This window comes from Centroberyx gerrardi, chromosome 23 (assembly GCF_048128805.1).
Source record: "Centroberyx gerrardi isolate f3 chromosome 23, fCenGer3.hap1.cur.20231027, whole genome shotgun sequence".
Classification (NCBI taxonomy): Eukaryota; Metazoa; Chordata; class Actinopteri; order Beryciformes; family Berycidae; genus Centroberyx; species Centroberyx gerrardi.
In genome coordinates, this window is record NC_136019.1 from 14,885,394 (window position 1) to 14,897,614 (window position 12,221).

The 12,221-nt window shown below is 42.1% G+C and overlaps 1 protein-coding gene across 1 annotated transcript in view; it reads right to left on the bottom strand.

The window, feature by feature from the left end:
* Positions 1-12,221, bottom strand: part of LOC139917252 (pyruvate carboxylase, mitochondrial-like) — a 281,612-nt gene that overhangs the window by 34,194 nt on the left and 235,197 nt on the right. Inside the window, exons 17-19 of the mRNA XM_078291757.1 lie at positions 10,992-11,232; positions 9,140-9,307; positions 7,565-7,646 (exon numbers count right to left, since the gene is read on the bottom strand). Coding sequence (XP_078147883.1) covers positions 7,565-7,646; positions 9,140-9,307; positions 10,992-11,232 — 491 coding nt within the window. The remainder of the gene's footprint in view (positions 1-7,564; positions 7,647-9,139; positions 9,308-10,991; positions 11,233-12,221) is intronic.

A 12,221-nucleotide genomic window follows, 5' to 3' on the forward strand; every position in this document is an offset into this window, starting at 1 on the left:
TTTTATGGCTTAATCTGGAGATTTCCACAGACAAATTCCTGAGCTTCTACCGCAACTCCAACAAAGACTTTTACCAGTTTCTAACTAATAAGTGATTGTGAAGTAAATGGATATGGCTATATGGTCAATACGTACAGCGAGACAAAATGGCAGACAAAAGGCATTAAACTTTTAGAAAGTGGAGGCCACTGAATAAAAATGTATGAAGAATGGGCATATTATTTTATAAAATCAAGATTCTTGAATAGCCATGTGGCTGGAGCTCTTAACATGGCTGCCACAGAATGTCTGGTAATTGTTGATTACCATTACGGCAAAGGCATCGTTGCTCTAAACATTACAGTAGCATTTGTTTTAAGGTTTGAACTTTCCAAATTTCTTGCTTATGTCTCTTATGCACTCTTAATTTGCAATTTTTTTTACATGCCAATAAGTACAATAAATAAAAACAGTAATTTGACATTGGTGCAGAGATATAACTACAGTAGCATACAAACTAGTAACTGTACAAACATAAATTCAGCATTCAGTCACTATGTGCATTCAGGCAGCATGGCATACAGCATGACTGCAGCTGCTGAGGGGGATGGTGAATGTCCAGCATCGCACTGGACCAATGTACCATGACATATACTAAGTAGGATAAAATACACAGTGCAAGTTATGAGCCTTATGAAGCATGGGCCTTCCTCCTGGGGCTAAAGAGGCGTAGTATACAAAGGCTCAGCGCAGACATTAAGGGCAGGGCAAGACTGCAAATGATGCTGGGTAATTCAGGCTAATAAATTCAGAGTAATACACCCAGAATCCCTGTTTGTTCATTTTCTCATCACCATCTCAGAGACTTCAGAGTGCACACTGGGCACTTTGGCAGAGGAGTCGGGGACAGCGCTGTATTGAAATCTTCACAATGGCAGTGAAAAGAAGAACTTGTTACAGCCTTCATATAATAGCAAAAATAATGACAACTGTACAGCACTTTGCCTAAAAAAGTGAATTAATACCACAGGACAGAAAATCCACTGAGTAGTTCGGCGACCACTGAGTACTCCATTGAGTCGAAGCCAAACTGACAGCTAATACTGCTTGTTAATTAAAGTCAACTCATCAAAATTCAGAAACCACATTAGACATCCCCCCCCAAAAAAATGAACAATGAAACTACAGTTTAATGAAAGTATAATTATAAGAATTGGCCAATAAGTATAACTGACTGATAATTTATTCAACATGTTTAACTTCCCTTTTTGCCACGTCTGTTATCTGAGCCGTTCATTAAATCCCTCTGAAATTCTGCACTCTGCTGCCTGTAGGAAAACATCCGCTGCTCATCTTCATGACAACTTTCGATGGCAGCCGGTGGAGGTGCACCAAAGTAGATTACCTTGACAAGAAGCGGCGTTTCTTTTAATTCCGCGATGGAAGTGGCGGCACAGGCTTTCTTCTGAGCGCACTGAGCTTGGCTAATGATGACGAGAATCAGTCGTGTTAATGAGACAAACTCAGCCCATGATGTCCTCGGTAAGTGAGTGGAGAGCTCGGAGTTTTTGTAATTAAAAGCTAGTAAGTACTCCAAAAAGTGTTTGCGTGCGTTGACTGTGATCTTGTCAGGGAAATAGAGCCACTGTGAAATTAATGTGAAATTAATGCTCAAATTCAGCCGGCTGCCAAACCGGCTCGTAATTAGGTCCATTTCCTTCTCTGTTTGAGAACTGTACAAATCATCATGTTCTTGTAGCTTTCTTTTCAACTTACATTGTGAGATTAAAGCCTCAGTCTACAAGTGGAAGTGACGGCATGTTCAGCGGAGCAGCGGCCTCTGAGGATTCAAGTGTTAACTCAGTTCAACTCTCGCCCGCTCCCTGCACCGACCGACCACCCAATACTCCGCTCCATACACTCAAGCTTTGTGTTTGGACAAAACGCAGACTTTTGTTTCCACCAAACAAGAAATCATGAAGTGGACAAATATAAAAGGAACAATATGTAGTAGCTTTATTTTCCCAGATAAAACACATTTCACCTTGTTTGCTGTCCCTTCCACTGTTAGATATTATCAATTTGTGATATCCAATGCAGTCCTGGAGTTATTTTGGGATGAAGTGATGTAATTTACTTTTTTGGTGTATCCACTTTCTCTCAACCTGCCTCATCTACTTCTACATCAGTTACTGATTTTCTACATTTCCCAGAATGCCTTTTGACAAGCCCAGGAGAATGTCAAGCCCAGGAGGAGTTGTTGCATTCAGTATGCGTTGGTGGAGAGAGCAATAGCACTAACAATATCGACAGCATGGCAAGAGAGACCAGTTTTTCAAGTCGAGAAAACGTTAGAGTCACACCTCTTACTCAAAACATGTCTTGTAGCTGCAATGCATTCTGGTCTACTGAGGCTACTGTCGGTGGAGAAATTGGTCTCTCTGCCTCTTCTGTGATGGATTTCTCTCTGTATGATTGCTGAACGTCGGTGCAAAACGGAGAGTCTAGAAAGAAACCCTTCCTCTTTGATGCTGAGGGACTGACACCAAAACCTGACGTTTACTGTTGATGTTTTAGATCGCTGAATCATTTTCTGCTAACTCCACTGTAGCTGCTGGAAATATCACATCATTAATGTCTGGCCAGTTATCCACAGCAAAAAAGAAATATATATCAAACAACAAAATGGCCCAGAAATGCAAGGTACATCACCAGTGTGTTAAAATGTTTTAGGTGTTTCCTTTAATAATAATACGCACAATACACATTTACATATATGCTTTTGCACTGCACTGTAAATATGTTCATCTTTAAACTGCAAACATCTGTCAATATAGCATGTTTTAGCTGGTAGAAAGTCTTTGCTAGTATAATTAAGATGCACAATCATTAATATTCTTTTATTTTATTACATTTGTATTTGTATCCTATTATTTGCTGTTGAAATGACCCAATTTCCCCTCAGGGACTGATAAAGTTAATCTTACCTTATTATCTCAAATTATGAATATGAGAAGTGGAAGGGCTTGATCACATAGGCAATAAATATTTGTTGGCTCAATTAGGCAGCGAGTAACTCCACTTGACATGGGAGCTTTGGGGCTTTTTTGGGAATCACTGCTAGTATCACTTCCAAAATCATCAATTAATCCATCAATCAGTCAGCCACACACACACACACACACACACACACACACACACACAGAATGGCTGTCTGGCAGTGACAAAATGGCATCAATATACAACTCATTAGCAACACAAACTCACTAATGCAGGAGACAGACAGACAGACACACAGAGGTGTGCACACAGTATTAAACACAGAACAAAGACAAATGCACACACACAAACACACACACACACACACACGTGCATGCACTTGCTCTCACACATGGGTGCACACATTCTCTACAAGATGCATGGATGGTGACAAATGAGAGAAGAGACAGAATTCGGGGAGAAAAAAAAGGAAAATTGAAAAGAGACAGATGCAGAGAGGGAGAGATGAGGCGGGTGAACGAGAAGCTTAATGTGTTTGTTCACCTAACTGTCTTCTTTGTCTGGGTTCAGTGTGTGTGTGTGTGTGTGTGTATATAGTCAGCTTGTGTATATTGTATGAGTTTACACATGCAGTAATGTCTATGCACTGTACAGTGTGTGTACCTTCTGCTTGTGTTTGTGTGCAATATGCTTATATTTGTGTATCTGCAGTGCATGCAAATATACTGTACCTGTGTGTGCAGTGTGTGAGGCTATTCAGTATGCCTCTATATGTGTGTGTACATTGTGTGTGTGTGTGTGTGTGTGTGTGTGTGTTGACAGCTACATCTTGTCTGAACGGTCCATTGTTGCGGCTGCTGGAAATGCCTTGCCAAATAAACAGATAAGAGACATCAAGACAACCTTAATGAAGTACACTATCACTCAGCCCTGTCTGTGTCTGTGTGTGTGTGTGTGTGTGAGTGTGTGTGTGTGTGTGTGTGAGAGAGAGAGAGAGAGAGAGAGAGTGTGTGTGTGCTAAACTCACTGAAAAAAGCAGGTGAAAAGGCAGATAATGCCTTTTCAAACAAACACAACAGACACAAGGACCACGTTAATGATCTGCACCATCATTCAACTGCAGGAGTGTTTGTGTGTGTGTGTGCACATGTATTACTTTTAATGTGTGTGTTTGTGTGCAACTATATGTGCATAGCAGAGATGTAAACAATTATTCCGGGTACTCTGTTACCTGTTGGAAATGCAAACACATAGTATTTTTAATACTCAATTACTAATCGAATACCTTTCGGTTAGAGAAAATGAGTACTTGGTTACTAAATTGCTCCTTATTTACATCCCTAGTGCTTACAAAGAGATAGTGAATGTGAAGTTTGTGTGTGTGTGTGTGTGTGTGTGTGTACGTACTGAGGCTGCAGTTGTCTGAATGAATAAATGAACTGACAGCTTAAGGACAACTCAATTAACCAGCGAAGCACGGCCTTCACCATTTCTTTAGGATAAAGAAAGAAGCCGAGAGAGAGAGAGAGAGGAGGAAAGAGGAGCTATTGAGGGTTGAAGAAAGAGGAAGGAGCGAGGGAGGTTGGGCGAGAGAGAGAGAGAGAGCGAGTGAAATAACCATGCAAAGTGCTGTTAATTGCTTTGTCACCGAGCGAGAGGGAGAAGAAGGGAGGAGGACAGAGAGATATTAGTAAAGAAGGGTTTGGGGTGAGAGGAAATGGCAAGAGGGAAGAGAGAGAGGGAGGGAATGAGAGAGAGAGAGAGAGAGAGAGGGGGAGAAGGCAAAGTGGTCTGCAAAGCACTGATTACTGCTTTGAAACAGAGATGGGGCCTGAAGGAGGGAGGGAAGGAGAGCGGTAAACAGAGTAAGGTCAGGAGAGGTATGGAGGTATCTGAAAGCACCGCACCGCTTGATTACAAAAAGAGTGAGAGAGGCAAACGGAGATGGAAGGTGAGGGGGAGAGAGAGAGAGAGAGAGAGACATAAAGGGAGGCAGGGATGAAAAGGAGAGAGGAGTGGAAGGTGACAGGTAGAAAAGGATATGGCAGGAAGGAGGAGGGTTTGTCTGCATGTGTATGCATAATGCATGCGGCGGGGTCACGTCGGGACAGAGGGCGACTGCCGGCACGTGTGTGTGAGCGAGAGATTTCCTGCATTCCAATCCCGGGCTCAAATGAAACAAATTGATATTCCATGAATAAATCGACGTCGGCAACACAGACTTGGAAAACCATTTAAGCTGTACATAGGCGCTCTTGAGTAACGACTTTGCCTCTCTATCGCTCTTTTCCTAGGTACTGTATGTCCGCAAATTGATAATCTGGCACCGAACTGGACTGCTCCTTAATGCTGCGAGGATTCCTCTCCCTCTGACACTCTTACAGTTATATATCATCAATCTGTCATGTTCACTGCGCTCCAGGAGTTATTTTGTGATAAAGTGTTGTAATTAACTTTTTTTGGTGTACCCACTTTTTGTCAATCTGTCTCGTTTACTTCTAGTTCAGTTAGTGATTTCCTACATTTCCCTGAACAACTTTTGGCAACGGGTGTGAACTTCAGAACAATTCAGCTGAACGATTTAGTTGTGGGTTATGTGTGTAGGGAGAGAAAGCTCCCCGTAACCCAAAATGTCACAACATGGCTGCATTGCATTCTGCACTATTGAGGTTATAGAAATGACTCATTGCCCTGTTGCATGACTAATAATAACGTTATTAGAAACACAAAGTGCAACAGCTAAAAGAGAAACACAGTAACAGCATGGGTTACACTGCAGGGCTTGTGAGCTATAGATTATTATCATCGAGACCAGATGATCATCATAAATAGAGCTGATGGGCGATAATGTTTTCTCTCTCAGTGCTAGTAATAAGGGGTGTGTGTGTTTTGTTTATTGCTTGACCCGCTTCTTCCAATTAATGGGATCCCTGAATGTTGAGTGATTCTGCTGTGCCACTTATTTCAAGTCACTCTGGGTTAGAGTGTCAGCTAAATGCCTAAATTGTGGTTGTAAATTCTGACCATCTGCATATGTGTGTGTGTGTGTGTCAGTTGGACTCATAAACACTGGCAGTGTTGATTTTAACACTTTAAGAGTGTCTTAGGTAACTAAACTCTCTGTAGATTTAGAGAAAAATACAAAAGACAACATAAAACTACACCAAATCTAAGTTCTCGATTCATAATTTCTCAGCCAATCGGTGGTCTAAACTTAACCACGGTTAGCATAACAGACGAAAAGCTTATAACGTTAGTAACATCTTGACACTACAGCGACGCAGCATAGCAACAAACACAACATTAGCCCGGTTAGCTCTGTATATAATGGAAACACATTATAACTAACTGGGCTTTCCCTTTTCCCTTTTTTTTTAGGCTCAGCCCGCTCAGCTGGCTCATGGAAATGAGTTATTAGATCTAGTTAGTTTCCCCGATGGCAACAGTCCAGATAACAAATGTTAGATAACGTAAATTGCAGCCAACTCGCCATCAATTTTAATTCCTTTGGTCTGTCTCAAGTTTCTCCTTTCAATAGCAACACCAGTGTTTATTCTTGTTTTTTACTTTGCTCTACCAAAGACAATTTGAGAGGCCTACCGGACTCTTGTATGAATAAGAATTCATCCCTCCACCATATCTTTGGACCTACTGAGAAGATTGTAGGCTAGATTAAAGTGAAAATCTTACATAAACTGCGTGTCACAGTGCTTTACAGGGTGGCAGTGGTCTAGAGGCTAGAGAAGCAGGCTTGTGACTTTAAGGTCGCTGGTTTGAATCCCCAGATAGACTGGGAAAATGTGGGTGGGGAAAGCGAATGAGTCGCCTAAATAAAGTACTGACCCTTCTCCGCTTCCAGTTCATACTATCATCTGAAGTGTTCTTCAATCTCTTATTTTGTGGCGCAAGACTGCTTTATTTTTACAACAGACCATCAGATTATATTGAACACAACTTCTGGCTTTCTCTGCGTCTGTCTCCCTCTCAGGATTGGCTGTGGGTGTTTTAATCACTCCACAAGCGGAACGTGTCAGTCCGCCTGCCTTAGGACCATAATCAGTGATGTGCTCTGTCATTTATTGATTGGCTGATTGATTGTTTTTTCCCCCTCATGTAAAGCAAGAGCCTCTCGGAGAGACACTCAGAAATAATTTCAGAGCAGGACTGGTAATCTAAGATCTGTTCTGCCTCATCATTCGCAGCAGCACAAGATACTGAGAGCTGGATTTAATGTGGATGTTTGAAGATATTTGCTCCAACATAAGATATCCACTCATCTTGACAAAAGATGGCCCCTACTCTAAAAAAATGACTGATTGCACTAAATTAAAACAAATGATGGGAAAGATGAAAGTTTTTTCCCCCCTGAAAATTGATAGCGTTTAGTAGTGAATTCTTCATTTGCTTCAATTGCTGCACTGTTCCACTGCAGATCATATCCAATGCGGCTGCTCATTTTCTACCAAGGTCTCTCTCTAATACAGATCCTCCCTCTCAAACTGTTAGGTCTTGTGATCCATGAGGTGCAGAGCCTCGGTTCGGGAAACACCGCTTTGACTGACAGGCTGGTGAGCTCGCCACTTACCAGTGTCAAGCTTGGTTCCCTTGGCGCAGGCCACAATGGCTCCCATGCTGGGTTGAGAGGTCATTCCGGCCATAGAGTCCACCTGCAGACACAAAGTCAATATGAATACTATATGATGAAACGCCTCAATCGTTGTAAATGTGTGTTTTGTGTGTCCACAGATTAGTGTGTCATGGAGAATGTGTTTTAAAAAAGAAGAAAGGGAGGTAGAGATCTGCATATTTATGGGCATGTATGGGTGTGCTTGTTTATTGTTGTTTGTTGTGTATGCATCAAACTCAGGGAGCTGCAAATGCAATTCCATTGTACTTGTACAATGACAATAAAAGGAAATCTTGAATCTTGATCTTGAAATGGGTGCTCGTATGTACTGTATGTATGTGTTCCGTGTTTGTATGCATGTATGTGCATTACTGAGAAAAAGCACAATAAAACAGCAATTTCCCATTAGAAAGGAATAGGATTTTTATGTCCAAAAGCCTGTAGGTCTTGGACGTCCCCCACCCCCATTTACCCCTGCGCTTCTGTGTATTCCAGTGTGGTTCATCTTGTGTGTGTGTGTGTGTGTGTGTGTGCCTAAACCAATGTTACCCCCCCTGAAATTATTTTTCAGACGGTGTAGAAAAACAATTTTAAACTATGACTAAACTATTGGAACCGATACAAGCAAAATCCTCCAGGACTGACAGTCACCAGTGCCTAACATACAGTACAGTGTTGTGTGCAAGCAAACAGCGGAACAACCCAAAAACATAAAAAGCAGCCTGTAGTTTTAATGAAGCTGTCCACATTGTTGCCGTGTGTCAGCAAACACAATGAGAGATATATTTCTGGGCTCAAAAATCAGTCTTGTCACCATTTCAGCAACATTTCACAGGTGCACCCCGCCTCCAAAATGTGGCTATTGGTAGAAAATGACTGTTTGGTCAAGTTGTTAACAGGATAAATTACAGGTAGACCTATGCCACCAAATAATTTATGGTGTAAATTAAGTCAGAATGGGTACACTTGTCAGAACTTATTGAATATCAGGGTTCCCACCGTGGCCCTGAAGTAAAATTTCAGGACGTTTTCACGACTTCCCATAACTTCAGTGACTTAAAAATGTTGTTTTTCAGTCTGGTTTCCACTACTCCACTAAAACAGCTGAAAAACACCATCTAAAGCAATAAAAGTTTGAATAAAATTGAAAAATACTTTCTGGTATACTCTTGTAGTGGCCCAGTTGCAAAATTCCTTGATATTCCCCGACTTCCCCACTGAATTTCCCAGTCCCCTGTCTGGAATACACCTCTTAAAAAAACCATGATATTCCACATATTCCATCACCAGTGGAAACTATTATGATAATGAATGCAGTCTTACAAACTATCAAATGGTTTTTTTTCCCCAATTATGGTTTAGATACTCATTTTCATCCAAAATAAAATGAATGCCCACACTGAAAGCCGACCAGTTTGTTTTGTACTTTACACACCGATTAGAAAACGTCAAGACATTTCCCAAAGCGCTATCGTTGAGTCTGTTAGAAACCGGTGTGATCTGTAGGACAAAGATACACCGCTGTATACGCACCGCCACATCCACCACGTCGGCCCCGGCCTCGGCGCAGGCCAGCATGGCGGCCACACCGGCGCCCGCCGTGTCGTGTGTGTGAACGTGGATGGGCACGTCCGGGAAACGGTCCCGCAGAGCGCCGATCAGGAGCTTGCTGCCCTCCGGCTTCAGCAGGCCGGCCATGTCCTGGAGAGAGAGAGAGAGAGAGAGAGAGAGAGAGAGAGAGAGAGAGAGAGCAGGAAAAGGGGGAAAATAAGTGAAGGAAATATGGAATTTGAAGTCTGAGCGACATTTTATACCATAAAGTGTGCTGAACAAATATGTGCCAGTGATGCCGTTAACTGGCCCAAAATAAAAAAAACAATATGTATACTTTACCATACTTTAATTTTACACCTACACATATAAAAAAAAATATTTTCCCTACACTTTTGTAGATCTCAGACAAGAAAACTCCTAAAAATGCATTTTAAAGTTATTCATTAGCACAACAAAATAATGATAAAAATCGAGGGGTTCACACACTTTTAAGGATGATTATATCATCCTTAATTGATATTCACACAAAAATCCCAGACTTGGAGCTTAGATGTTTAGTTGCACTGCCTTTGGTGCTCACTGCGCTCCATGAACCTCTGATGGATGCTCATTTCCTCCATTAAAAGTTAACCTCATTAGCTCTGCCAGCCTTTTGTGAGATTGCCGCTGCCGCGTGCGACGCCTCGCAACTGTGGCGGCGAGGGAGTTTATCATTTCACGTTTGAAAATATTCTGTCATGCTTGAATAAAGGAATTAATGCAATGTGAGCATTATCAGTCTGTTCATTTTAGATAAGGGCAGCGAGTATACAAGTTATTTGTGTGGGAGCGAGTCTAAAAATTTCAGGCAGTGTTCAGCGGTTAACATGTGAGTGTTTCTAGTAATCAGAAAGATACTGTGACATGTATGATAGAAAGTGGAAAATTAGAATGCGTTTTGTGTGTCTGTGTCATTATATGTAAAGGGTTTTACTCCAAATGATAGACCTGCTAATTGAAAAAAAAAAATACAAAAAAAAAACTGGCACATGCTCTTGAAATCCACTGTAGAATATTACAAACCTTTGCCAACAATATTGAAACATGATTTTTTTTTGTTAGGTTTTAAGTGCTAGATATCATGTAAAATAGTAGTAAAATGAATCAGTAGTATTAGCAGCAGCAGTGATGGTGGTGAAAGTAGTAGTCGTACTATAACAAGTAGTAGAAGTGGTGGTAGTTGTAGTAGTGGTGGTAGTAATCACTGTCCTAGTGGTAGCTGTAGGCTAGTAGTAGTAATAGGAGGACTTAATTGATCCAGTCTGAGAAATTTTTCAGAAGTAAAACCCAACAGGTGAGCAGCGAGACAACACACATTGCAGCTAGCTTACATGATTAGATAGTGGGAAGTGGATTAGGAATTTCCATAGCCGATTTTAATTTAACTGCCAAAATAGTTTTTACCATAGATTAAACTGACTGAATACATAATAGCTCGCTGCCAAAATGCCAAATAGAACTGACAGACACCAGCCGAGCCAGACAGCCAGAAAGTTTGGCCGGTGGCTAGTGCCAATTTCAAGTCCTGATTGTGATGATATACATGCTCGCACATGTGCATGCATGTGTGACGGAGTGTGTACCCCAGACCTGAGTGAGAAAGTATTTGCAAATATTCTTTACAGCTCATTTTATTTTGTTTAGGTGCCAGATGGGGAGGGATTTCCAGAGAGAGCCACACAATAAGCGCCAGGAAGTTTTAGACTATCACAAGCAAGTATTTAAAAGTTAGTTTGGTCTACTTCTCCTTAAAATAAGCACTAAGTTACATCTTTTTTTTTTATCTCCTCACCTTGATGCAGAGTATGTGCGTTCCGGCTTTGACCAGCTCGTCGGCCAGTTTCAGATAGTAGTCCAGCGAGTACTTCTGCCTCATCGGGTCGGAGACGTCGCCGGTGTAGGAGATGGCGGCCTCCACCACGCCGCCCGCCGCTCCCGCCGCCTCCATGCCCAGCAGCATGTTGGGCAGGTAGTTCAGGGAGTCGAACACGCGGAAGATGTCCATGCCGTTCTCCTTGGCCACCTCGCAGAACCTGGGAGGGAGACGCAAAGGGAAACGACGTTAGTCAGCGGCACATGCATACATCGTTTCATCGCTTTCTGAGTCAGACAGAGAGAGAGAGAAATGTTAAGGAGGCAGGCAAGACTCATAAGATTATCACACACATAACACCCCCCCCCCACACACACACACACAAACAATGAGTTTATCTTCATGCACACTGTATTCCAGATAACAGCGCACATCCGGGCTGGGATAAGCCGTTTATATCCTTCTCCATATCGCCGCTCATAAATATCCCTCTACCTGAGCAAACAGAATATTCCCACTATTTTCTATGAAGAGTGATCTTACACAGACTGTAGGAGCCGACAATAAATGGAAAGAAATGTATACCCGCCTCATTATCCAAGCAGCTAGTGGTAAATCCCTGCTATTATTGCTTTACCCTAGGTATCGTATTCATGGTTTTCATAACTGGGGTGAGCTTATCCGCGTTGCTGCAAATGGAATGTTTACATAGACTTGTTTTCTTTTGGCAAATAAACTCATGAGAAGATTAGCAGCCCCACTTCTGTGTCCAGTACTTATTTAGCTCACTGTAGTGCGTGCAAACACTTTAAAGCACACTGTGTATGTCTAGCGGACAGCGTGATCGAGCTTGGCATCATTTCAGAAGCACGGTGCAGCGCTACACGCCCGACACACAGAGCAGAGGCGACCAATTTCCTCGTTGCACAACAGGACGCCGAGCGCCGAGCTTGTTTCTTCAAAAAGTTAATTTGCTGCTTAAAGTGACAAGAAGATCTAGTTAGCAATCATATGACCCTTTAAATCCTCCGGGCTTTTTATATATTTCAGCATTTTACTTCCCCCTTCGCTGCAAAGTGTACCGTGACCCCGTGAAATGCACTCTAAATCAATTAGATTAAATGAAATTACACTTTGATTTGATTTCGTTAATGAAGACGCTCGGGCCGTTTGGCTCTCAGCTACCTCGCCGAAAACGTGGCGGGAGAG